The 27,183-nt window shown below is 31.1% G+C and overlaps 6 protein-coding genes and 1 long non-coding RNA gene across 9 annotated transcripts in view; 3 read left to right on the top strand and 4 right to left on the bottom strand.

Moving 5' to 3' along the window:
* Positions 1 to 267, top strand: part of LOC100742660 (cuticle protein 21-like) — a 3,329-nt gene extending 3,062 nt beyond the window's left edge. Inside the window, exon 3 of the mRNA XM_024366167.2 lies at positions 3 to 267. Coding sequence (XP_024221935.1) covers positions 3 to 116 — 114 coding nt within the window. The 3' untranslated portion in view covers positions 117 to 267. The remainder of the gene's footprint in view (positions 1 to 2) is intronic.
* A 177-nt stretch (positions 268 to 444) lies between these two features.
* Positions 445 to 1,920, top strand: LOC112212516. Its single transcript, XR_002946342.2, has 2 exons — positions 445 to 1,047; positions 1,761 to 1,920. It is a non-coding gene; the product is annotated as an uncharacterized LOC112212516 (long non-coding RNA).
* On the bottom strand, positions 1,458 to 7,387 carry LOC100742544 (structural maintenance of chromosomes protein 6). Its single transcript, XM_003487870.4, has 19 exons — positions 6,961 to 7,387; positions 6,556 to 6,748; positions 6,331 to 6,483; positions 5,949 to 6,193; positions 5,765 to 5,884; positions 5,547 to 5,677; positions 4,988 to 5,188; positions 4,707 to 4,903; positions 4,453 to 4,599; positions 4,205 to 4,389; positions 3,812 to 4,122; positions 3,515 to 3,734; positions 3,265 to 3,435; positions 3,012 to 3,199; positions 2,782 to 2,947; positions 2,277 to 2,390; positions 2,002 to 2,199; positions 1,784 to 1,917; positions 1,458 to 1,672 (listed from the first exon to the last, which is right to left on the bottom strand). Exons 1-19 carry the CDS (start codon positions 7,066 to 7,068, stop codon positions 1,645 to 1,647), a joined length of 3,210 nt encoding a protein of 1,069 aa, XP_003487918.1. The 5' UTR covers positions 7,069 to 7,387; the 3' UTR covers positions 1,458 to 1,644.
* Positions 7,388 to 8,269: 882 nt separating this feature from the next.
* Positions 8,270 to 12,922, top strand: LOC100743619. Its single transcript, XM_003487879.4, has 4 exons — positions 8,270 to 8,909; positions 9,043 to 9,177; positions 9,254 to 10,230; positions 10,308 to 12,922. Exons 1-4 carry the CDS (start codon positions 8,576 to 8,578, stop codon positions 12,030 to 12,032), a joined length of 3,171 nt encoding a protein of 1,056 aa, XP_003487927.1. The 5' UTR covers positions 8,270 to 8,575; the 3' UTR covers positions 12,033 to 12,922.
* Positions 12,923 to 14,469: 1,547 nt separating this feature from the next.
* LOC105680473 (antichymotrypsin-2) lies at positions 14,470 to 19,533 on the bottom strand (the record flags this gene model as incomplete). The annotated part of the gene is made up of 8 exons (XM_033319656.1): positions 14,470 to 14,745; positions 15,904 to 16,039; positions 16,117 to 16,302; positions 16,396 to 16,610; positions 16,746 to 16,956; positions 17,084 to 17,266; positions 17,337 to 17,458; positions 19,374 to 19,533. Coding segments are annotated over 8 exons (1,374 nt in total), but the record flags the coding sequence as incomplete, so codon positions are not given.
* A 780-nt stretch (positions 19,534 to 20,313) lies between these two features.
* The window catches only part of LOC100749284 (antichymotrypsin-2), a 30,587-nt gene continuing 23,717 nt past the window's right edge, over positions 20,314 to 27,183 (bottom strand). Inside the window, exon 9 of one of the 2 annotated variants that reach the window (XM_024366253.2) lies at positions 20,314 to 20,584. In XM_024366253.2, the coding sequence (XP_024222021.2) occupies positions 20,470 to 20,584 (115 nt within the window). In that variant the 3' untranslated portion in view covers positions 20,314 to 20,469. Of the gene's footprint in view, positions 20,610 to 27,183 lie in introns of both variants that reach the window. The other variant, XM_033319700.1, reaches the window with a different exon arrangement.
* On the bottom strand, positions 20,830 to 25,846 carry LOC100741216 (antichymotrypsin-2). Of its 2 annotated transcripts, none has more exons than XM_033319694.1 (8): positions 24,923 to 25,222; positions 23,725 to 23,846; positions 23,434 to 23,616; positions 23,096 to 23,306; positions 22,746 to 22,960; positions 22,466 to 22,651; positions 22,260 to 22,395; positions 20,830 to 21,089 (listed from the first exon to the last, which is right to left on the bottom strand). In XM_033319694.1, exons 1-8 carry the CDS (start codon positions 25,017 to 25,019, stop codon positions 20,935 to 20,937), a joined length of 1,305 nt encoding a protein of 434 aa, XP_033175585.1. In that variant the 5' UTR covers positions 25,020 to 25,222; the 3' UTR covers positions 20,830 to 20,934. The 2 variants fall into 2 exon arrangements, with proteins under 2 accessions (XP_033175585.1, XP_033175586.1); XM_033319695.1 differs by lacking the exon at positions 24,923 to 25,222 and adding an exon at positions 25,687 to 25,846 and having other exon boundaries at positions 20,838 to 21,089.

Genomic DNA, 27,183 nt, shown 5'->3' with positions numbered 1-27,183 from the left:
CCGCCGCTCCAGTCGCATACGCCGCCCCCGCTCCAGTCGCCTACGCCGCTCCCGTTGCCAAATACGCCGCTGCTCCTCTCGCATACGCCGCCCCCGCTCATGCTTTCATCCACTGAATCCGATCTATTGTTTAGGAATTATGTTTGTCGAATAAATACGGTTTTTTTTTAGCAAGTATACGAAACGTACTGTACTCTGTTACCTTTTTACTTTACTACCCATATCTTTGAACATATTTTTAAGTTTGTCTTTGAATTTGGCGTTTGTTTCTCTTTTGTGCATCGTTTAGGTGTGCAAAAAGGTAAATATATACGTACGTTGTATAGTGGATATTTCTTGGTGGTCCTGCACAACGGAAAGGATAGAAAATCATGTTTGCTAATTTTGTTAAATGCATTTGATTATCGTTGGTATATAATTATTATTCGATTCGAATATATTCGATGGTTGGCTAAAATTCCTTTTTGATAGAAATGTTAAAAAATAGAAATTCCATGTGCCCCAAAAAAATGTTCGGCTTAGTCTTTTAAAAATAATACGCTCGTTTCATAGCTCTTTGTTTAAACTTATTTTTAATTTACGACACCGAGGAAATTTGAGCGAGGATATCGCAAACTTGCAAATTTATTTGCTTGTCGCGCTTGTAAAATAAACATAAATGCATATTGGAAATATAAAAGGACACGAACGTATTAAAGTTCGTAAAAGATAGAGTTCGTAGAGTTCGATTGCGTCATGCCAAAGTATTACAGAAGATAGGATAGCATTGGAAAGGTATGTGATTAATAAAAAAAATCTCGTGCTCGTATTTTCAATCGCTATCGTTCATTAAGGCGGCTGGCTTTCATTAAAAATTCACGGACAGACATCGGTCTCCGACACTTTCTCTGCCAGTGCCAATGTTGCTGATTACACAATACAACCACGCCTCATACGCATCGTTCGTGTGTAATGCACGTAATGTGAGCCATTGCGTTAATCGGGAACTTCAGGCAAACCAGATTCATGCAATGGTGCAAACCTTGATCCACTTACGATCCGACATATGTATGTACTCCCTTTCGTGACCACCTTTATGATTTCATTGACCACATTTATAATTGATCTTGAGATGATATTCGATTGATCGCTCATAGAGAAAGTGTACACAAATTACACGATTTCGTGATATTATCGAATAATTAAGATAACAAAGTGTCTTAGCTTTTATTTTAGTAAAAATGTGATATAAGAAAAAACAGATTAATTCGTATTTTATGAAATGAGACGCAATCTGCTTTATAAATGAATTTTATTTAACAAAACTATAATTACAGATATATTATTTTTACGTACAAAAATATATCTTGCACAATCTACGTAGCTGCGTGCACTTATTTGATAAAACGTCCTTAAATTAAGACAAAAATAATGTATGTTATTTTTCTGTTAATTGACTGAAAGTTTTCATAGTATACTCTCTTAACTCTAATAACATTTAACTTTAATACGTATAAATCACACTTTTACTTTCCCTTAATCTAATTATTAGGTATTTTGTCTTTTAACGACTATAAATTATATTAATGAATCTCATATAGAACTCAAAAATGGTGAAAAAATATATTAAGAAAAAATATTTATCTTGTATTGTACTTTTTACTCTTATGACCCTCTTTCTGGTGGAGCTAGCCTGAAAATTAAAATATAATATACAAAAGTTTTCTTTATTCGTATATATCCCAGGAGTATACGTTTATTTTAAATTTAAATTATATTAGTTACAGATTTTGAAAAAACTTACTTATGTATAGTTACATAATCTTCTGCAAGGACATTAGATGTGTCTAAAGGTGTCAGAAATGTGAATTGACTCTGTGGATGCATTTTAGTATGATCCAAAAGAATATCCATTATAATTCGGCGATTTACCTTATCCTGGTTAAAACAATGATTAATGATTGTAATATTGAGAATTATGTACAGATTAAGGAATTATAATATCCACAAAATTCTATATACCATAAAGACATCAAATTCATCAAGGAAATAAAAAGGTAAACCGGTACATTCCCAAAGTGCTAGAATGAAAGCAACAGTGGAATATGATCTTTCACCGCCTGACAATGATCTTGCATCGTTAATTGATTTGTTACTATCGTTTGACGAGTGTACTTCAAGTTCAAGTATTTTTCGTGCGTGGTCAATATTTACAGTACCCTAGCGAGAATAATTGAATTAAAAATATAACATTATTTGTTCCTTCTTTTTTAACTAAAAAAAATCACTATACGTACGTTTTTATTTCGTAAAGCAAGGATATTTGAAAATGAATTCTGAATTTTTTTACCGTATGTTTGTTTCATGTCAGTAAACAACTTCTTTCGAAATTCCAATCGTTTTATATGGGCCTATAAAAAATATATAAATATAAATAAATATATCAATAAACAGTTAAATAACTTTATGTATAAAACTTCATAATGTGTATGGTCACTCTCAGATATTAGTATTAGTTTGTAACATTAAACGTAGTAGGCACTAAACTAAGGAAACGTTTCGACTCTAACAGAGCATGCTGGAAACAATGACTCGAAATCGAAAGAACTTAAATTCTGGTAAAGAGATACTATTAGCTACAAAAAAATTGTACGGTAAAAGCACCGTGTTCGATGATTTAATGAGGTTAATGCTGCTATACAACAGTCAGAGTTTCTTGGGAAATAACGTCGTAAAAAATGTGCAAGTTTATAAATTCTGACTAGATTTACGACACGGAAGATATATCGCGGAATAACGTACTTGGTAACTTTTTTCAATTTTAGAGATCAAATGTATATCTTTCCCACATTTTGCTTCCTTTTCTTTTAATTCTTTACGTAATTCTTCGATAGTACCAAACATTCGTTCTATTTCAAGAATTTTATGTTTTACATCCTTGGATAATCTTTCAAGCTCGTTAATCGATCTGAAAAATATTGAGTTTTGTTTAATGTCATATGTCTTTAAATGTTCGTATTCATTTTACTAACCTTATCGTGTCTATTCTATCACATCGATTTGTAGCATCCGTCACTGCTTTTTCTGTACACCTTCGCTGTTGTTCAAATTCTACTGTTGCCTGCTGTAAGGCTTGATGTGCTACCTGCAGCTTCTTTGTAGCATGACGAGCTTGTGCATGCAATGCTTCCTTTTCGTCTTGTAATTCTTTTATATTTTCCTACATACAAAATTATATGTATTAATATGAAAAGAATAAAAATAAATCTTATAATTTTTATGTACCTTTAAAGGATTAATTTTTGAATTTAGATTTTGCCTTAATTCTCTGTGATGCTTAACTTCTTCCTCTAAAGATTCAACTGCTTTTTGAAGTTGGAGAATGCTAGCATTTAAATTTGATTCTTCAAATTTTTCTTGATGTAATTTCTTTTCTAACTCACTCAATTCGTTTTTCTGTGTAAAATAAAATAAAAATTTTCATAACATTCAAATACTCTTGGCTAAATAATATTTATATTTAAATATAACTTACAAAGACAGTCACAGATATAGTTTCATAAGCTTCGATTTTATCCTTTAGATCATTAATTGATGCTTTATATTGATTTCGAATGGCATGAAGCTTTGTTACTTCTGTTCTAACGCCGCCTAACTCAGTGCTTATACGTTTTTCTTTTTCAGAAATTGTTTTATACAATGCTATGGCACTATCTTTCTCATTATCTATGATATGAACCTCTTCTTCCAATGCACTAATCATAAAAAGGAATTTTATGATATTTAAAATAAAAATAAACGGACATAACAATAAACGGAAGAAATTTCATACTTAATAGTATCTGTAATAGAAACCTGAAGAAATCTAGCTTTCAAATTGCGTGGTCCACCATAACTTCTGTACTGTGGATCTGGGTAAAATGTATCACCCCGTTGTGTAAACGCTCTTTTACAGTTTTGTGGAACTTTGGAAGCCTTAGACATAATTTCAGCTGCTTCTTTGCTAGATGGAATTAATAGAATACATTCAACTTCACGCTGGTCAATTAAACAATTAGCAACCACCGGATCTGATATATCCATTGCATCCAAAAGATTGGAATAATGTGAAGATCTGGTACAATGTGCATGGACATCATGAACCTAGAAACGTATATATGTATATAAGTTTACATGATGTACTATACAGTATATTGCGGTATACACTATGAATTAATTTTCTTACAGTATTATAAAATTTACTACATATAATTTGTGGAGTTCTTTCATTCAAATAAATTTCTTTCATAATTGTATTTAATACTTTGGCATCACGACTGTTATCTACACAAAACGTACTAAAAGTACTTGCTCCTAAAAAATGTTCAACAGCAGGAGCCCATGCTGAATCTTTCATTTTTATGTATGCCCCTAAATATAAACAAAAACATATAATAAATCGAACACAACGATTCACTTTCATCATTATCTTACCAAGTGGACCTCGTGGTTTTTCCTTAAAATGTCCGTTACTATATTCTTCTTCGATTCTTCTTAGAAGACGTGGTATATTTCGCCCAAAAACAGTTAATGTATTATCAGAATATTTTTTCCTTGCATTTATATCCAACCTAATTTTTTCTGAAACAAAATGAAGCTATTATTCAATCTTATACTCTATAATGCAATATAAGTTAAATATATATAGTGAGTGAAAGCAATTATTCTACAAATAATATAATATTTACCTATACGTTTTTGACAATTATTGATTTCAATTCTTGAAGTTTGAATTTCTTTCAAAAGACGCACCTTATCAGTTTCTAAATGCATTTGATAAGTTTGCTTAGTTCGTAATAATGCTTCGGTCTCATCTAATTTTTGTTCCAAATTAGCTAATTGTTGTTTTATTTGATTTCTTTCACTTTGTTCTGCATTATCAGCACTAGAAATAAAAGAAATAAAAGTGTATATGTAATAATGTCATATAAAACTGGTATTGTACAAATACAAAAAAATCATATCAAACCTTTCTAATCTATGTATTTCTTTGCGAAGTGCACTAATATCATCTTCCAATCTTTTAACTTTACTTTGGACAGAACGCCATTCACGTATTTTAGTTGAATGCTCATTTTTTTTTATGCTATATTCTTGTCTCGCTTTATTATATGTTTCAGAATCATTATTAACTTCCTTTTCTGCAGACTCAATTTCTTCTTCCAATTCCCTGCGAATAAAAGATAATATAATAGTATATATTACATATCACTGTGTTATCTATTATGGAAAACCAATCAGACCGGAAATGGAAGTCTACTCTATTGCATTATAATATAATTAGTACGAAAATGATAAGAAATATTGTAATCAATATTATGTCATTAGAGAAATGAATGTTACTTTGAAATTTTAATAAATAAAATTTGTTCATGCTATTAAAAATTACAGAAATATTTCAGATGAATAAAGTAATCATAACTAACTAGTAAATATATATATATAATAGTAGATATATATATATAATAGTAAATATACATATATAATAGTAAATATACATATATATTATATATATAAATAATTCATACTGAATTTTTTTATTTATTTCTTCATCTTTTGATTTTGCAGATGATCCTGTATCCTGAAGCTGTTTAAAATTATCTTCACATTTTTTTAGAACATGCTCAAATTTTACTAATTTTCTTTCTTCTGCTATAGCCTATGTAACAAAATACATACTTTATGTCCATTTATTAAGAAATAATGTTACTTTATAAAATTTTTGTATATTAAATATAATACTTACAACTGCCCAAACTAATTCCTTCTCAAGATCAACTACTTCATCGCGAAATTTATCAATTCCTTCTGCTCTTTCTATGCTTTTTTTAAGTTCTTCTATCTCTTTTCTAGCATCTGCTAAAATCTATACAACATTTTCATTATATACATGAAATGATTTATATCTCAAAAACATAATGAAAACATACTTTATTATACTGTTTCAACTTTTCATATTCTTGTTCACATGTCAATTCAGCTTCTTTATAATTGTTACCAATTACATTTAGTAATGTTGCTTTCATAAATAGTTCATACTTTTCTTCTGGTCTGGATGATACTAGAAATGTTCTAGATATATCTTGATTTAATATAGAAATAGGATTATCTATTTGAATATTCATTGCCCGTAATATATTAGCCAATTCATTTTGTTTTGTCGAGACCACTTCACCTATAAATAACAATTCACAGAAGTTTTATTTTAAATAAATTTAAATGCGAATAAGATTTAAATTAATTATACATAATGCTTTCATAAATAATACTATCTTATATAAACATAAATATAAATGTAATGATTTTAATAACCTCTCCAATTCTTTATCTTATAAGATGATGTAGTTCCAATACTTCGGAAAACTGTTATTGAATCACCATAAATATCAGGTTTATATGCCATAGACCCATTATTAAATAAACTTACTTCAATAGTAGCTGAATTTTTTCCCTTCTTTATAAAATCTAAGCAGAGAAGAAGCATGTTATAAAAAAAGAAAAGTATAAAAAATATTATTGTGTATAATATGTTTATACTTTTTACAGATGCTCCACGACTAGTAATATTTGCCCTAGCACCAAGCCCAACTGTTAAAGCTGTTAATATTGCACTTTTTCCACTTCCATTACGACCAATAATAAAATTTACATTTGGATTTAATGTTACTTCCAAGGCATCGTGACACATGAAATTTCGTATTAGAATTCTTTTTATTTTACCTGTTTTAGACTGTAAGACAACACATAGGTATAAAAAACATGCAGGTAAGATATAGGTCTGTTGTATGTATGATTTATATATATTATTATTTTATATATATTATTATATATGACATATTATTTATATTAATATTAACGTGCTAAAAGAGCATAAATAACATTCAAAAAATAAAATATTGCCCTCAACTTTTCCTTACTATGACATTAACTCTGACCACTTACCTCTTCTGTAAATTGAGAAGCATTTTCTTTCGCTTTCGAAAGTTTTGATCGACATTCTTTTGATTCTGCAGATTTCCTTTTCCGTCCATTATTCGTATTACTTTCCATGGTTTCAGAAATGTTTATGATCTTAAGATGTACGTATAGATTCTGTATTTATTCAAATAGCCGTGCAATATCTAATTTTATAAACATCATCTTTTTGATGAACACTTATCGATCTTAATACAAACAATCTGGAATCATCATCGAAATATAATGCTTTCTAACGAATCAAAGTGTAAGAAATTCTTCTGTCATAATTGAACCGTTCCAATAATGTATTTTCTGAAATACAAAAGCGCCCCAGTGTCTCAGCGTATACCCAAACCTTTCCCGCCAGAAAGAACTCTACTACTCTGATTCAACTTTCATTGTCATTATATACAACATACATAGTGTCCACTAACTTTTTTTTGAGACAACCAATAGAAAGGTTACATCGTGAAAACGAAGCTTGCTATCCAATGGCGGGAATACTTTTAAAAGATTCAAATTAATTATATGAATTTTAATAATAATTTCTCATAGCTGATCATTTCATTAAAATAGTCACTAATAAGCTGATTCTCCGCTTTTCTATCATCTATTATCTTTTCTAGACTTTTTACCTAACCTCTTAATTGTATCTATACCGCAGTATTCATGCATTCCATTTTGTTCCGTTTATTCTTAACATTCTTCCCATTATTTCTTCCTCTTTTATGGAACTTTCTTTGCATTTCTCAGTTACCTTTTTTACAGAGAGATTGAGTTTTAATCGCAAAAACAATAGATAAAATAATAGATAATAATCCAAATTTCTGTATTATAAGTTCTGAATAAAAATAGGTGGCTATAGAAATACGCGTTTATTGAATCATAACGAATATATTAGGTTTAATATATAATTACCTTGACTTGGAGATTTATGCAAATTCACATTTCCATGAGCATATTTGAATGAGTATGATTTAAGCATATATCTATTTTATCTACAAATACTCTGACGAGTACTGTATGCACTTACATTAGATATTTTATATATTGTTGTATGTTACGCGCATTCTATGCATTCTATGCATTCTTATATCTTTAAATTTCTCATAATTGCATAAAAACCTGCAATTTAATAATTACATAAAATATTACCTTATGTGTGTTATACGATACTAAAAAGCAAAATCGAATGTATAATCTCTGTACATTGAAAGAAATGAATAAACTAAACTGGAACTCACACAGAATATGTGTATATCATTCATGCCTATAGTATTCAATACCTCCTACTACTTCCTATCACTGATGTGCTTCCTACCCCTACTCATTGCATCTCTCCCCCCTACCTGTTGCACAGGCCTTTAAAATTTAAATCGTTGTCGGTTAGAAGCGGTTGATCTGAGTGCACAGTTTATGTGCATTGCTGAAGTTCGGCGTCATCTTTTACGTGATGAGCTTTGTTTGGTTACAACCTGTTGATATGTACTAATATACATTGCAATTCTTTGCGTCATTTTATGAGAGTATATTGTATCCTAGTTCCTATATTAGTTCTAATACGTTTGGTGGGAAGAAAGTAAAAGGTATTCGTCGTGAAATGAGTGATTCTGGAGACAATATTAAATATAAATGGACCCCTGAAAGCACTTCGCTCTTGGTATCGGTGTGGTCGGATAGGCAAGTGCAAAAGCAACTTGACTATGCTTCGAAGCCACAACTTGTTTGGGAAAATGTTGCACGATATATAAAAAAGAAAGGATATAATGTCTCAGGTAAACAATGTCGATCACGAATGAAACAGGTCTTGGTTTGTTACCGTGAAGCCAAACGAGCTGGTACTCGCGCTGGTGTAGAGCAATATTATGAATCAATTGATAGAGTTCTTAAAAATAAACGTATTGAAGAAAATGTTATTGGCATAGATACTGTGGGTAAGACATATTGAAAATAAATTGCTAATTTATTTATTATTTTAGTTATCAAAATTAATAGTTCGAAGTATATAATAAATATTTATTTAATGGATACCATAATTAAAGAGTTTAATTTTTTATTTTTCATTAGATGCAACAATAAATGTTAAGTCTCCTCCAAAGGAAGTAAAAACAAGTAAAAATTTGCAAGTGAGACATAAATTTCAGGAGCCTGTACCATCACTCCATCGTACAGAAGCATTATCACCTACATGGACATTAGGACGTAAGAATTATATTCTTTTATTTAGATGGTATTTTAAATATATTAAAGGAAGTTTAACATATAAATTACCTTATAGGTGAAAATGAATATCCCGATTCTCCTGAATCAAATGAAACTATAATAGCACGTCCTTATAGAGTCTTTTCTCCAACAAGGGATGTAGCTATCAATACTGGTGAACAGTTAACTCAGATAGCTGCTAAATCAACACAGTGCAATACTTTTCCAGTAGAAGAATCATTAAATGTAAATTATAAACAAAATTTAGTTCCAGGTTATAATTATGGAGAAATACCCTTCCAAAATACGGTACAAAATGTGCAAAATCAAATAATCCAAGAAAATATGCAGCATAATTTGCAACAGAATCATATGTGCAATAAGCAGAACATTTTAGTGAATAACTTAAATCTTGAGCAAAATCTACAAAATTTAAATCAAGGTTTAACAGCACAATCTATAAATGTACCAATGCAACTTAGTTCAATGACAATGCAAAATCCTAATGTAGAACATATAATTCAACAACACAATCAATTGCAATACTTAGTAAATACAAGTAATCGTGCAATGCCTCAGGAACCACGAAAAATTGTGCTAGATCAGGCTAGAACAAATATGTGCAAACAGCTATATGGCAATTATTCAGCTCATATACCTGTTGTAGAAGATACAAAACGAATTGGATCTTTGTCCCCAGATTATTCACCAGATGTATCTCAAAATTTAAACGATGCTTTCTATCAACCAAAGAGTGATGAAAAAGCACCCAATTTAAATAAAACTTATAATACAATTACGCAAACTACAAACTCATTAAAAGTACAAAATCCTGAGATTTCTGTGATTACAAATAACGCAACATATAATGATGATAGTTTGCTAGAATTTCTGATAGATTCACCAACTCCATCCGAAAATGATAATAAATCAAAAGATAGTACCGTCAATACAGATAATATCCCGGATGTACCATTAAGGAAAAAGAAAGCTGAGAAATTGGAGCAACTCGTGTTAAGTGCAATTAACTCTCAAAATGAAGTCGTTAATAAGGTAAAGTACAAATCGCTGTTTCATCTTATTAGCACGTATAATCAGATGATTTGTTTATTAATTTTGTATCATTTCAGATACTTACTGCACAAAACGATATGGTGACAAAGTTTCTAGACATAGATAGAAACCGTCAAAGTAGGCTTGAAAATCGTTTAGACGATCTATTAAAAGTTGTTCATGCTTCTATACTTACGAAGCAAACTTCAGAAGGAGATATCGAAATACCTCCACCACCACCAGAACCTACGATAACATCCTTAGTACCTCCTCCACGACCTGGTGCTGCACCTCCAAAGTTAGATCTAGTTCCTCCAAAACCTTGTCGTGTACCTTGTACAATACCAAGTTCGAACATTGAATTGATTAATCAAAATACCATAGTAACAAGACCAGGTGTGGTATCACCTATAACTAGTCCAGTGAAGAAACCTGGTACTATATGGTCAAAATTGGGACCAGTATCTCAATCTCCTTTTGTGAAAGCTCAGCAACGATTAGGTTTACAAACAATTACATCTACGGAAACACGAACTCAATCATCTGCGGAGAGACGTATAGCTAAGGAAGTGGAGAAAACTATGGATATAGAAACGTTGATATTTGAAACTAAAAATTTTTTGGACATGGAGAAAGAACTAGAGGAGAAAATAGAAAACGCTCGCCTTGAAGCAACAATAAGCCAGACTTTACATTCACGTAGAAAATTATTTACTCAAAGAGAACCCACACCAGCAATGATATTAACTGCAGCATTTTTAGAGAATGAATGCCGCATGGCTGAACAATTTATAAGTTGTTCTAATATGTCAAATATAAATAAAAAAAAATTAAGAGATATCGATGATGATTTATTAGCGGGTCAAGGTGAAAGTTATGACCGTCTACGGCACTTCAATATTAAGTCTACTTACATTCCTGACGAACCTTGTGATACGTCTACGCCAGCAAAAATAGGAACTATTTCTAGTAATCATGAAAAAACATCCATACAAATGGTACCCAAGCCTACAATTCAACAGTTAGCTCAGCTTGTAATGAATACAGGAAGGTGGAAAGATGCTGGAGGACAAACTGGACAACAATATCTTGGGCATCTAGTTCAGCCAAATACACATAAACATCAAATTAACACACAAAATGTACCTTCAACCTTTTATAATGAGCTATACACAACAGGCCAACCTAAAACTATGTCCAAAGAAATTCAAACAAAAAATGATCAAAACTATGTTCAAGACTGGATGTTAAATAAATATGAAGACCCAATAAACGAACAGCGAATAACATATGGTCCTTCTTGCAACGTAACAAATCAAAAGCCAAACTTTCCTATAGGTTTTACAAGATCCAATACTGAAAATTTAAAGCAAAAGGATTCTAATAGCGAGATGTGCAGACCCCTTGAATTCAATAGTAATGTTATATCAGATCGTAAACAGAGCGTGCGTTTCATGGATGAGGCGTTGGCTGAATTACAGCGTATGTGTATTGAAACAATGTCTAAAGAACAACAAACAATGAACGATAGCTTGCCATATGTGTTGAATAATCCTAATACGCTTCCAATTGAGAATCGACAGATGATTGAAAAATATATTCACGATTTAATTCCAAGAAAATTGAAAGACAATAAAGACAAAGACACTGATTCCGATAACGATGATGAATTTTTGGATACTACTACTAGTATGCCTACGATTGTACCACGTCGAAGTTCTCTTACATCAACTGGTACTGCATCTACTGAAACTGCACATTCCATAAAATTCCCAAAACCAGAAAATTGCGTAATAGCTTAGTTATACAAATAAAGTAATATATTCACCACTTTGCTTCCATTTTATACAGTAGTTAAATAACAAAACGTTCATAAACATTCCTAACTATTATTATATTAGCATCTAAAAAGAAAATAAAGTATTATTTTCTTTATCAATTTGTTAATAATATAAGAAAAGAATAATATTTTTGAAGATGAAATACATTGCATATTTACGTAATTTGTGCAATATATATTTTTTCTAAAAATTATAAAAGATGCAGAACTAAAACAAAAAAAGATGCTTTAATGATAAGGCAATTATGTTATTCAATACTTGTTTTTATGAGATGAATAAGTCAAGCTTTGTTAAGTCAAAAAATATTCTTTTTCTTAAAAAGTAACACTTATTACTGTTATGCTTTCATCAACATGTTCAAGTTGTCATGTTAGTCATTGGATAAAAATCATTCCTATTGAACGTTATTAAATAAACTAAATTGTTTAAAGATTCTATTACTTTTTATCATATACATTATACATTACTTGTTATAACTTGATTAGTTTATTCAACAAAATTACATAATATTAATAAATTCTTTTATATTGTTAATTTGCGTTAAACTTTCGGTTTATTGGCATGGCCTGTAAATAATGATAGATTTTCAAGAATTTTTGACTTTCTGTTATAACATAGAACGATGTTGAAGATAAATGGGCGGTCGATTCTGAATCTTGGAATTTCAATCATAAAACTGATTATTACTTGCATCTCTATTACAAAATTGTAAAATAATAAATTATACATGCGAGACAACGCGTTAACAATATAAAAGGAAAGCAATGTTAATAAGAAATGTCGGAGTAATTTTAACATAATTTCTGTTAAAGCAGGTACATTTAATGTGAAATACAAAATTACGAAAAGTAGTTACTTTTTATTTCCACACCTTTATACTAAATGATATTTTTAGTAATAATGTGTTAACATTAACATTAAGTACATTAACATTAACTACATTAAGTGTATTGTTCATCGTTATGGAATGTTACGTCTGATTAGTAAATTACGATATTTACGTCAAGTAACATACTCAATGAAGGTAACTTTGGTAATTATTGATGGCTCATCCATCTCATCGACTTCGACGAGTTTTGAATATGTTATTAGAGGTAAGATTCTGAATAACTTTCGCTATACATATAATCGAGGTTCGACCTTAGCTTCCAAGATATTTGCAAAAAATTGTCGGTATTACAAATATACTGATGCATACGCTGTCACAGACGCGTAAGTATAGGCAGAATTCATTGGAGTGGTACCGACAGTTTCTTGCGAATGTTTCGGATACTAAGCGTGAACGGCGTTTATATGCATAGGAAAGTTATTCAAAGTGTTCTCCAAGACATTTGCGACATCTATCGTATGAGGGGGTGACTCGGATGATGGAATCTACATCATTCGTGAGACGATTAAGACGGATAATTAAGCACGTTTTCGCCCTTGGTTAGCACTTTTAGCACGGCTGGTAATAGAGTCGGCTGTGACTATACACGCAATATATATTTGCCATATGTTGCTTAAAAATTCATATACAAATTATGAAAAATTAATACATATAAAAATGCGGCGAACTTGTACAAACGTTCTGTCCTTTCCGATTTCAATGATTTTGAAATATGTTATAGAAACCAAATTTTGAACAATATTTTCCTATATAGTACAACCGGCAATTGGTTTTAGTTTCCGATATATTCGCAAAAAGCAACCGGTACCAGTACATTGAATTCAGTCTATAATTGTGAATCCGTAGCAGCGTATGTACTAATATTGGTTGTCAGCCGAATAAAATAACGTCTAACCCAAACCTAATTCTTGGTTTGGTATATGTTTGGATTAGGTGGTAATTAATCTAGCCACCATCAGGCGGTCAGTAACCAATACTGGCATATGCTGTCGCGGATGCACAATTGTAAACAGAATTCATTGCAGTGGGAAATGTTGATTTCTGCAATATATACAAAAATCACCGAAAGCCGTAGGGCGAACAAAGTATCAGTAATTCCAGTATTTATTTTATCTATTTATTTAATTCTTCTTTTTCTACTTTGAATGGCTTTCGCCTATCAGGATTATACCCATAAATAATCTCCATCCAATACAAATATCAAAATAATATATTTTTAAGGATAATTAACTTGTCCATTGAATAACATTACTATGTCTTGATCTTCAGTTTAGTTTTTATAAACGCCGTAGAAAAATGGTCGACCGATCCTCATCATTGGAGTGGGGGAGGAATACGAAAACTAACACGAATAAAGAATATTGCTGAAACAAATTTTATGTAAATTGCTCTTGTTGTTTAAAAAAAGGAGAATATTGACAATTTATTTTTTTTATTTATTTTTCGAAACATATATATAACTTTAAGTTATGATTATTTGTAGCATAAGGACAAAATAATCCAAATTGGAAGTGAGTGCAACACATTTATTGTCAAACAAGGTATTGTTGAAAAGCTTATAATTGCGGAGCACAAGAATTAATTATTACATTACTATGATATTACTATTATGGCACTACTGTTCTTAGATTTTGGGTTCTCTAACAAAACCACAGAATAATGGTAGGTTAATATCATTTTCCTTATCATCATTCATAGTTTTCACGATATAATAAAAGAATGGCTGATTAATTAGGAACTTCCTTAGATATATATAACCACCCTTTCTCTTGATTACAACGCGACCTGGAACAAAGTTATGTCGGACGTCATATTTAAGTGTATGAATGAAACAGAAACAGCAATGCGAAGCAGATATATACGCGCATATAGCAGATATATTCACTACCGGAAGTCACACATGCATACATGGCTGAAGGCACTACGAATTCATATCTGTGAAGTAAAGTTATCTAAATATTGATATTTGGAATGTGGGAAGTTACTTGTTCATTAAATTAAGATTGAAAATTTTATTGTAAAACATGACAATTATTTAGGAAACTGCCACCATCCCGGATTTTGATGACATTTGAATATATCGTAGAAATCAATATTTTAGCAACTTTTTCCTCTGCATGTTACTATCAGACTCCCTACTTTTCGAGATGTTTACGGAAACTGTCGGTAGCACTATTACACACTAGCACTATTACGCACTACTACGCACTATTACGCACTATTACTACAGTGAGTAGTATCTATAACTGTTCGTATGTCACAGCGCATGCGTTAGAATTAGTTGTCAGCCATCATGCGGTGGTTGGATAAACTAATCCTACATAAACTTTAAACGAACGATAAGAATCAACTTTGAGTCAGGTGTCATTTTATCCGGTCGGTAAACAGTCACTGCAGTGGTACCGAGAGCTTTTTGCGAATATCTCTGAAAATGACACTTGGCAGTTATATGTATATCAAGAAGTTATTCAAGACCATGCCGCTAATCATTGAAATGCAACATGCCGCAGCATCCTAAATAATTATATGAAACATTCTTTGCAAACAATGTTAATAACAAACACTTATACTAAACAACAGCACAATTGCTTTAATTCGACAAAAATTAAAATTCAGGGTGCAAAATACGTTTAGAAAACAAAATTGCAGAACTTTTAATCGTTTCTACGATGTTGATAATATTATGGGAAAATGAATAATAAAGAGAAAATTTCAATTTTATAACTGAGTTATAATAACATCATAATTTCCAAAACAAAGTATATCTATATCTAGTGGTTCGTATATCGAAATAAGTAAAATATCAGACTAACCCTTAACTGATATTTTCCTCTATATCATTTGTCTACAAAATTAAACGTATTAGGTAAAATTCTTAAATGGAAAATATGTTGATTTGTAAGAACCAAGTGGAACAATATGTAGACTAATTCTGTAACTTACGAGTAACAGCAACAGCTTCACTTCCTTCTTCATTCACTTCAATGTATGCCTTTTGTATAACATGACTGATACATAAACCTTCACCATCAGCAATCCCAGAAAAATCAGCACCAGCAAACGCATCACTCAAACCCATCTACGCAAAATTAGGAATTAAAATATAAAAAATAGTTATTTTTACATGAGTTACACTATATATATGTATGCATATACCTCTATTAAGAGATTCCTAAGATCTATGTTACTTTCCACCTTGAACTTTGGTAACCATAATTCCATATCTTGCACATATCCTTGACTTATAATGTTCGTTAAACTTGTATTTTGCAATTTTTTCTCAACATCAGACAAACTATCAATTTCATTTGGAAGAATTATGATCATACTCAATTCGTCACCCTGGAACACTTATTTGCTTCTTTTTGTACTTCACAAAGTTTTACAAAGAAGCAGCTTTTTTTATACATTAGTGCTTTTTCCTTCTAAACTTACCTTGTATGGTATTACAGCGAATTTAGCATTTAAATCTACAAGATCTCCATATTTGTATTTACCTCGTCTATACATTGTAGGAACATTTTTTACTTCAACTTTACTAGTATGAAATGGCATGTCGCTAGTCGATTTAGGATCGAACTTATCTTTCCATTGGCCTTTAAAATATACTGCATTTACAAGTACTAACTTTGTCAAATCACTTAGCATTGCTGTTAACAGAAAAGATTGACAAAAACAGAAAACTATTTACCATAATTTGAAATATTGAAGTTAGAATGCATTCAATCAAAATTTTGTATAGTATTTTCTTTATACTTTAACAAATAAAATAAACATATACAAACCAGCAATTACAAGCTCTTTAATGAGATTATTTGTATTTTGTTCAGCCCAACTATTAATAATATTTGCAGCTTCCTGACTTTCAGCAAAGTTTACTAATTGAGAAGAAGAGCGGAAATAAACTTCAGTTAAATTTTTGTAACTTGGTTTCAAATTTAAACTTGCAGCTACGAAGACTTTATTTGCAACAGCCAATTTATTGTCTTTCACATTCTACATGAAAACATGAAGAAAATATTATATAGCATAAAATAATGCATTTGCTATTTTATATTAATAAATTTATAATTTATACTATACATTAAAATAATAAAAGCAAAGGGATGTGGGAGATACCTACGTTGAGATTATCAATAAGTGACTGATAACCAGATGTGGCAAGACTCTCTGAAGTTGGCAGATGAAGTACATTTCTGAACTGTGCTTCTGTGTTTCCACGAGCTCCAAAAGCTGTCATAGCAAGAACGATACTTGCACTTAAAGGGGACGTTACAAGGTTGCCAGGATTGTGTTGTACCACAGTCTGAAAACAATAAGTGTCGCATAATTTATTCATCAGTATTTGGAATAAATTTTAAATTCCACTATTTTACCTGGAAAAATGAAGAACTAAATTGATTTGCACCTTCCACAACGGAGCGCAGAGCTTCAACATTTTTCACTGCTTCTGACATTGTTGTTAGGACAAGACCCACCAACCAGATACTACTTATTGCTAAAAAAATTTGGTAACTAATTGTTATTAAAAACTAGCAGTACATATTGTATTGTAAATCTTAATAATAAATTTCTTGCTTTATAAATTTGGATGATTGTGCGAAATTGATTTTCGCATTTTTCAAACACATCTTGTACGTTTCCTCATTACCATACCCTTGCTTTCAAAAAGAACTCCTCAAATATCATGGCTGAATAATTCCGAGTTGTACGGATATTTAGGCTGACCTCTTATCGTCCGCGTAAGGAGGTTTGCTCGCGTGCAGGGATATTTTGGTCGACTTTAATTAGCAATAACTAAAGAACTCAGCCGAAAACACAATTTTTTTATTCACGATTTTCGTCTTATTTCGGCTGCAGGAGTCACCTCCTAAATTTTTGGAAACCTGCAGCCGAACAACCTGTATACAGCTTTTTCGCAGTGAAATGTCTAGTATACACCCAACAAAAATATCAATAAAAAAACAGTAAGTTTTTAATTAATATCATTAAAAAATATACTATAAAAGACATAAACTAGTAAAAGATTAACATTATTACTTGGAAGTATCATTGCACCGTAAAAATGTTACAGCCAATAGATCGAAGAGATAATCAATCGGGTCTTGAGACTTAAAGACAACATTATTCACACAGTAGATATCTCGGAAATAACAATAAAGTGTCGTTTAGAAATACGTATTTCTGATACACACTAGACTCCTTCGCTTGTTGTAATAACATTCTTTGATATGAAAGTAAAAGTGACGAAGGTTGAATGTATATAAGAAAAATGATTACTTGAAGAGGAAGGTTTAAACGAGGATTAATTGATTTCATTGACTATCGAAGAGAGATTATATATAGTTTAAAGAGTACTCGACTTACGCATTTATCAGTAGTAGTACTGCAGATTTGTAAGCTTTTTTTGTTACGTAAGAAGGCAACATAATCGTTTGATAACAACATTTTAAAAGGAAGTTCAAACATTTTAAAAGTGATCGTGACCTCTCTAGTGATATCTCCTTTCTGTCTCCCATCACGGAGGTTAGTTTTACATATTTATTATTTCACGAAACATGTTATGAATATATATATATGATTCATGTACACGTGCTGTCAAAGAGTTTATCTGGTTCAATGAAAAGAAAAACATAAGTAATCCATAATAAGTATGTTTACCAAATTGTAAGCGTTGCTCAAATAGCACATTTCCTGCATAATATACCTGTACCTGCTCACACTTCCTTTAAATTATCCCAAATCCATTCATGTCACCTATGAACACTTACACTACGGGTACGCTAATAAGAACTACGCTAGAAACTGCTCAAAATTAGATGAAACGCAGTGATCAACAGGTCGATTAATTCATAGTTGCAGTTTGAAGCGCTAATGCTTGAAGTGAGGTTCGATTGACACTTGCGCATGAGTAATAAAATAAACGCTGAGAAATTTGACGAACTTTAAGTAGTAATAGAAAAAAGCATTGGAGTTGGAAATAAAATATTTTTTCCAGCTTAACTACGTGAAATAAAAAATGTATAGATATAATATATGATATTAAGATAATTATGCTTTATAAAATATTTTCGTCATTACGTAACAAATTGAATTTATTTTTTAGTAATAGTCAGACTACTAAAAGTAAATTGGAATTCTATAGATTTTATAAATAACGAATAAGAGACATCTACAAGTAAATTTTATTTAAATAAGCAGACTTCGTAAGTATGTAGGTATGTGAGTACATGTATGCAATATATAGGATCAAGTATATTATACACTAAAACTATTTTACGTATCGAATAATACGCATTAAATATTTAACAAAATTATTTTGTAATTTATTTGATTCGCTATTCGTATATATTTACAAAAAAGTGTTTTAAATAGATGAGAAATAAAGAAAAATATGATAGAAATGGCTTTACCTAAAAAACTGTGGTACTGTAGTTGTTGAGTGTCTGGTTGGAAATGATCCCAAATAGCATCTTCGGGGTGTTGCTTGTTACATAGAAAATAGTTACATCTATATATCGAAGATGAGATAATCGATAAGATTATACGTGAAATTCTTGAAACACAAGTGTATTATGTGTAATATGGATTAATTCCAAGTGGATTAATGTAACGGTAAATAGAGTACAAAAATTTGTCTTGTAAGAAAGAAGGAAGAAATTTACTTCTTGATTATTTTAGAGTATTATAAAAGATATCATGAAATACTTTCGATCTTTCTATGTATTATTTTATTACGTATATGTATTATTTAAATACATTTAATACAATATAATAGATGATGTCATTTCTTAATGATTTTATTCTACATATTGGGCATAAAATTTAAGCTTTCTCGTAATATCCACAATTGATATCCATACCGCGAAAAGAAACTCTATTTTTATCACAACATTCCTCATGATTAGGATTTTCTGAAAAAGTTTGAATCCACAGATTGGTTCCTGTGATCGTTGTGGGCGGCGGTTTGACGGATAAGGTGGTGGTTTTGACTTATCAGCGCAACATGGTCTGCAAGGGTCCCATAAATAATATTTTTCTTGTGAATATTTCTTTATTTGTATTTTACAGAACTGGCGCTATAAAAGTTAAACGAAAATGAAACTATGATTTAAAAGGTACGAGCGAAAGAAAAGGAAAGAGGAACAAAACAATACTAAAGAAAAAGTTTCCTATTACAGGAAATATTTTTGATCATGTAAAAATATATAAATATTAATAAACTCCCACTTTCTCGGTTTTAAGATATTAAAGGTATATGCAATATCTCTTTATACCATCTTTATCTATAAATATCTTTATGTATATATATATATATATATACTGTTGACGAAGGAGTAAAATGCAAATTTGAAGCGAATACAATACATTTATTGCGACACAAGATATTATTAGAATGCTTATAACTACGAAGCATACGAATTAATTATCACATTACAATGATATTGCGATTATGACATTACTGTCCTTAGACTTTGGGTTCGTTAACAGAACCACGGAATAATGTTTTTAAGGATTCTTAACGTGTCCACTGAATAGCATTACGATGTCTTGATTTTCTGTTTGGCTTTTATAAATAGCATAATAGAACGGCCGATCAATTTTCATTGGAGTCCAACTGGGATACGAGTAATACATAAGCACCATTCCTGAAACAAATTTTATATACGCGTTTTTAATACCGTTTTAGCAAATGTACTGATCGAACTGAATCTCTACAATTTCTAGGATATCTTAATATATCATAGGAGAAACGATTCTGAATAACTTTTTCCTGTACATGTAACCACCGCACAGTATCAGTTTTCGAGATATCCGGAAAAGGCTGCCGGTACCGGTGTCGACCGCATATATGTAATATAATTCAAATTTAAAGCGAATGCAACACATTTCTTGTGGGACAAGGTATTATTAGAATGCTTATAACTACGAAGCACACGAATTAATAATCGCATTACTATGACACTACTGTTGTTAGATTTCGGGTTCGTTTACAGAACCGCAGAATAATGGAAGATTAATATCATTTTCCTTTTCATCTTTCATAGTTTTTATGATATAATAAAAGAATGGCCGATTAATTTTGAACTCCCATGTAGTATGATCCATTTTCTCCATCATAAGTAAACCTGAAACAGAGTTATGCCGAACGTTATGTGTAAGTGTATGAATAGAGCAGAAACAGCGATATGATGTAAACATATACACGTTCGCTACCGGAAGTCACACATGCGTACATGTTTGAAAGCACTAAGAGCTACCCAAAGCTCACTGTCTCATATCTCTGACGGAATATTATCTAAATATTGATATTTGGAATATGGAAAGCCACTTTTTCCTGGAACAACTATGATGAATGTGTTAATATTGAAAGTTTATTGTAAAACATGACAATTATTAAGGAAGTTGCTATATTTTGCCTACAAAATTAACTATATCAAATTAAATTCTTCAACAGAGGATATGTTGATTTGTAGGAACCAAATGGAACATTACGTATATTAACTCCGTACCTCAAAATAGTTAGGTATAAATTACACAGGTTGCTGAGTCTACGATAATCCGATGAATATCCTGCCCTTTTAACCTAATAATAGCTTGCTTTCTATTTGCTCTATAATTTTCTGAAAGTCCCTATAACGTAAATTACATATGAACACACACATACACACACACATCCACGATATTTTTAAAATATTTGTAAATGCAATCCATTAGATGAACAACCTCCGTAAGATTATAAAACTCGATAAGGCAAAGCATTCGCAATTTAAAAATTTTTTTGTTTTTATCTCGAAATTAGAGACGATCAAAGGTTTTGTGAAGTGTACAAATATTCATATATATAATGTAAGTACATAATACTGTAATACGATATAATATACTGTAATACTATATAATGTAAGTACAAGCACTGTAACCAATTACGCATGCTCTTTCATACAAGTTAATCATGCTAACTAATATGCAATTAATCATGCCTTTGATTAATTTCAATCCTATCAGTGATAAGATTGTAACGAAGATTTTTATTTTCATTTTTTTTCTTTCCCTAAGTACATTACACCATTATCTCATAGAAAATATGGATAGATATAAAATTAGCCTAAGTAGTGATATAACAGACGACTGTGAGTCATCCTGTAGCCACTAAGCAAGAATAGTATGAAATAAATAATAAGAAACTTCTTGTCATATTACATTACCTTTTGAATATTTTCATACCTAGTACTTGCACAAAGTGATATTCTACTTAATTTAAATATAAACTGCATAACATAGAATGTTTATTCGCTTACCAGTAGCAGCAGCAGCTTCACTTCCTTCTTCATTCACTTTAATGTATGCCTTTTGTATAACATCACTGATATACAAATTTGCACCATCAGCAATCTCAGAAAAATCAGCATTAGAAAACGCATCAGTCAAACCCATCTACATAGAATAGGGATTAAAATATAAAAAATAGTTATCTGTAAATGAATTACACACTATATATATATACCTCTTTTAAGACATCATTGAGTTTGAGCATACTTTCCACCTTGAACTTTGGTAACCATAATTCCACTTCTTCCTCATATCCTTGACTTAGAATGTTCGTTAAATTTGTACTTTGTAATTTTTTCTCAACATCAGGCAAACCATCAATTTCATTTGGAAGAATTATGATCATACTCAATTCGTCACCCTAGAAAATTTAATCGCTTCTTTTCGTATTTCGAAAAGTTTTATAAGGCAGCGCCTTCTTTTTATACATTAGTGCCTTTTCCTTCTAAACTTACCTTGTATGGTATTACAACAAATTTAGCATTTAAATCTGGAAGTTCTCCGTATTTGTATTTACCTTGTCCATACATTGTAGAAACATTTTTTACTTCACTTTTACTAATATGAAATGGCATGTCGCTAGTCGATTTAGGATCGAACTTATCTTTCCATTGGCCTTTAAAATATATTGCATTGACAAGTACTAATCTTGTCATGCTATTTATCGTTTCTGTTTATAAAAAACATTCATAACAATATAACACTACATAGTATGATTCGTCATATTGAAGTTAAAATGTATTCAATCAAAATTTAGTATAGTATTGTTTTTACATCGTAATGAATAAAATAAACATATACAAACCAGCACTTATAAGCTCTTTAATGAGATTATTTGTATTTTGTTCGACCCAACTATTAATAATATTTGCAGCTTCTTTATTTTGAGCAAAGTTTACCAATTGAGAAGCAGAGCGGAAGTAAACTTCTGTTAAATTTTTGTAACTTGGTTTCAAATTTGAACTTGCCGCTACGAAGATTTTATTTGCAACAGCCAATTTATTGTCTTTCACATTCTGCATTAAAACATGAAAAAAATATTCTATAGCGTAAAATAATACATTTGTTATTTTATATTAATAAATTTATAATTTATACTATACATTAAAATAATAAAGGCAAAGGGATGTGAGGGATACCTACATCGAGATTATCAATAAGTGACTGATAACCAGATTTAGCAAGACTATCTGATGTTGGTAGATGAAGTACATTTCTGAACTGTGCTTTTGTGTTTCCACGAGCTCCATAAGCAGCCATAGCAAGAACAACACCTACGCTTAGAGGGGATGTTATAAGGTTGCCAGGATTGTGTTTTGCAACAGTCTGAAAACAATTTGCATCTCTATAGTCTATTTATCTTCAATCATCTGCAACATAAATAAACATTTCATAAACAGCTTTTATAATAAATTTTAAGTCCCACCATTTTACCTGGAAAAATGGAGAACTAAATTGATTTGCACTCTCCAAAACGGAGCGCAGTGCTTCAACATTTTTCTCTGCTTCTGACATTGTTATTAGGGCAAGAGCCACCAACCAGAAACTTCTTATTACTAAAACAATTTAGTAACAAATTATTATTGGAAACTGGCAAAATAGATTGTATTGTAAATCTTAATAATAAATCTCTTGCTATATAAGGTTTGAAGATTGTGCAAAATAGGTCTCCGTTTTCTTTAAACACATCTGGTGCACAGCTTCCTCATCACCATACCCTTGCTTTTAAAAAGAACTTCTCAAATATCATTGCAATTCCTCGATAATTACGTGTCATACGAAGATGTTTAAAGCATTGGCAAAGAGTATTGCAAATATCTCTTTCGGAATGATTTCTCTATTGCTACATAGTCATGTCATAGGCATTTTGGGGCAAAAGGGTAAACCAGTTTTGGAAGAACAGAGTTATTCTGACGGTCAACGTGAAAGTTTCAGAGAACTGAAAATATCAAGTTACAGTGTTACTTGGATGTATAGTGTGTTCAGTACGCGTGGTGTGCGAAACTGCGACATAGAGTACTTCATCATATTTATGAAAATTGAAGAAGACAAATTTTTACAAACATATTAGTTGGAAAATCCAACGCATTTCCAATTTTCCCGCGAGGATATTAATTACCGGGGAGGGAACATTTAATAAATTTGGAATGACAAATATACGTAACGAACATTTCTGGGCAAGAGAAAATCCACACGCATTCAGAAATAGTTCATGCAAGATGCTGCACCACCTTATTCTATCAAAGCAGTGCAACAGTCTGGTTCGGCTGCTTTGAAAACAGATGGATAAGTTGAAAAGGACCTGTGCCTTGGTCTGCTTGGTCTTCAGATTTAAATCCTTTCGACTTTTACTACCGGAGAAACATAAAGACACAATACGGTAGAATTTGGAGAGAAGAGGCATGCTTTGTTTACAAAAAAATGTCAAACGTCTATTACAATCTGTTGCATTTTTGTACCTACTCGTCACCAAGACAATCGCGGTGCGTGTGTCATTTTGCCGTGGTCATTCGCAGAGGCAAAGGATTCGAAGGAGGAAAAGGTAATCCTTTCCACTTGCAATTACGATATGGTAGTTTTCGACATGTTCTTATGGATTTCCACGAGTAAGCTGGTTTAATGTTCGATCCACCATTTCTTCTCTTCCACGATTGTGTACGAACTAAGCTGCAGCCCATGTATCGTTCGAATTGAGGATCACTGAGCGCGCCGTTGCTTAGGCTGACCATCTTGCTTCCGCGTAAGGAGGCTTGCTCACTTGCAAGGATATACTGACCGATTTTTAATTGACGATAACTAAAAAACAAAGCCGAAAGCGCAATTTTTTCTTGATGTTCGACGTCAATAATCCCTTAAATTTTCGGAAACCTGTAGCCGAACACACCACATATACCTTTCATGCAGTGAAATGTTTAACATACATACAACAAAAATATCTATAAGAAACAATACGTCTATATTTAATATTATTAAGAAATATGCTATAAAAGACACAAATATAGTAGAAGACTAAACATCATAGTTAGTGCCATTGCGCTGTAATAATGTTAAGGCCAAAAGGTCGAAGAGATCATCGGTCAGGTTTTAAGACTCAAACACAACATTTCAGTCCTGCTGTAGAAATCTCGAAAATAACAACGATGTATCTTTTTGAAGTATGTATTTCTGAAACACAATAAACTCGTTTGCTTGTTGTAATAACATCCGTTGATGTGAATATAAAAATCATGAAAATTGAAGATACAAAAGAAAAATAATTACTTGGAGAGGAAGGTTTAAATGATTATTAATGGATTTGCATTCACTACCGAAGAGAAATTGTATATACTCGGTATAATCCGAGGCGAGATCCGCGATAACCTGTATTGTCAAATACACATATATAAATTTACTCACATATACGCATGGTGGCGATCGGCTCGTTTTACTGGTCAATTCTCTTCTAAAGTTAAACGCAGACTGCAAGAAGAAACGTCTGAACGAATATAAAAATGCGATAAACAAACTCAGAAAATCCCTGGCAGTGGACAGAGCGAACCTATCAAGGATCGGTAACGAACGAACAGCCAATCACGAAGTACGCATTCGATTGTAGGTATGATCGAACAGATCAAACGAACATGAATTTTAAATCTCATTGGTATTCCACTCTATATCACAAATGGGCTTTATATTACAAACATAAACAGGGCAATGATATTGTGACTATTATTATCGGAAAAATGTGGGTTTCCTCGTATTTTCCAACAAACATCATTAAATTGCTGTTACCATAAATATTTACACATATCTATTACATGTTTTCTCTGTAACTGATAGATTTACGCAAATTCTGTTTGTTCATTGAAATAATTTTCAAAAACGTGACGTTGATTTATTTGAAAGTTATTTGTGTAATTTCTTTCTTCGAATTTTATTCGTTCTTCTATATATATAAAATTCCAATTCCACGAAAGAAACAAATTTTGATGTTTTTGTTATTTTGCATTAGAGTGCAATGTATTTTTTTTTATAGTTTCAAAAAAATTCCTAGTTAAGATTTGAATATATGATAGAAATTACACAAATGCATGGGCTCTATCAAAATATTTGTAGAATAGCGACGAATTACGTCTTGTACTAGCGACTTATTTCGATCGATGTTTACGTTAGACGCGAGACCTACGCATGAATTAGGAGGTACCGCTAATTAGAATATGCTCTACCAGTAAAAAAGCGACAGAAATATTCTAAGAATAATATGCACGTGTAGAAAATAAATAAAGATAGGCACGTAATATTGTTATTAGTCTACAGTGATAGATTCTGAATAGTGTGTTTCGAAATTGAGCATTTAAGTAATTAATGTACAAAATATTAGTTTTATATTTTATTACAAATCTGAGCAAATTAAATTATAAAGAAAGTAAAACTTTTTTTACCACATGTCAAATAATCCATTTAGACCTGAAGAGTATTTGACTTAAGCATTTATCAATAGTAACTTCAAATTTGTAAGTTCATAAAGGATATAACGTAACAAACACGAAGATGGTACCCCGCTGGGGGTAGCCACCCACATGATAATCAAACAGCTAAAAAATTCAACCAAATGTTCAAATTAGACAAATTGTGAATGTGAAATATTAAATAAAAAAAAATAAAAAGAAATTTGTAAGTTTTTTTGTCACGTAAGGAAACAACATAATCGCTTGATAACATTTTAAAAGAAATATTATCAACAGTGACCCTGACCTACTTAGTGATATCTCATTTCCATCTCCCATCACAGAAATTAGTGTTACATATTTGTCATTCGATGAAACACATTGTGAGTATATAAATACGTATGATTCATGTACATATGCTGTCAAAAAATTTATCTGAGTCAATGAAATAAAAACATAAATAATC

The sequence above is a fragment of the Bombus impatiens genome, unplaced genomic scaffold, assembly GCF_000188095.3.
Source record: "Bombus impatiens unplaced genomic scaffold, BIMP_2.2 scf_0203, whole genome shotgun sequence".
Lineage (NCBI taxonomy): Eukaryota > Metazoa > Arthropoda > Insecta > Hymenoptera > Apidae > Bombus > Bombus impatiens.
This window is presented reverse-complemented; position numbering and strand designations above follow the sequence as displayed.

Excerpts from the sequence above, each read along its gene's own strand:
- LOC100741216 (XM_033319694.1), bottom strand. The coding sequence starts at position 25,019 with ATGGTCAGCCTAAGCAACGGCGCGCTCAGTGATCCTCAATTCGAACGA. Across the intron at positions 23,617-23,724 it reads TTAGTTCTCCATTTTTCCAG|ACTGTTGCAAAACACAATCC; the intron begins GTAAAATGGTGG and ends AATTGTTTTCAG. Across the intron at positions 22,652-22,745 it reads TTGTTGTAATACCATACAAG|GGTGACGAATTGAGTATGAT; the intron begins GTAAGTTTAGAA and ends TAAATTTTCTAG.
- LOC100743619 (XM_003487879.4), top strand. The coding sequence starts at position 8,576 with ATGAGTGATTCTGGAGACAATATTAAATATAAATGGACCCCTGAAAGC. Across the intron at positions 9,178-9,253 it reads ACCTACATGGACATTAGGAC|GTGAAAATGAATATCCCGAT; the intron begins GTAAGAATTATA and ends ATTACCTTATAG. Across the intron at positions 10,231-10,307 it reads AAAATGAAGTCGTTAATAAG|ATACTTACTGCACAAAACGA; the intron begins GTAAAGTACAAA and ends GTATCATTTCAG.
- LOC100742544 (XM_003487870.4), bottom strand. The coding sequence starts at position 7,068 with ATGGAAAGTAATACGAATAATGGACGGAAAAGGAAATCTGCAGAATCA. Across the intron at positions 4,600-4,706 it reads TAATTGTCAAAAACGTATAG|AAAAAATTAGGTTGGATATA; the intron begins GTAAATATTATA and ends ATTTTGTTTCAG. Across the intron at positions 2,391-2,781 it reads AAATTGAAAAAAGTTACCAA|GCCCATATAAAACGATTGGA; the intron begins GTACGTTATTCC and ends TATTTTTTATAG.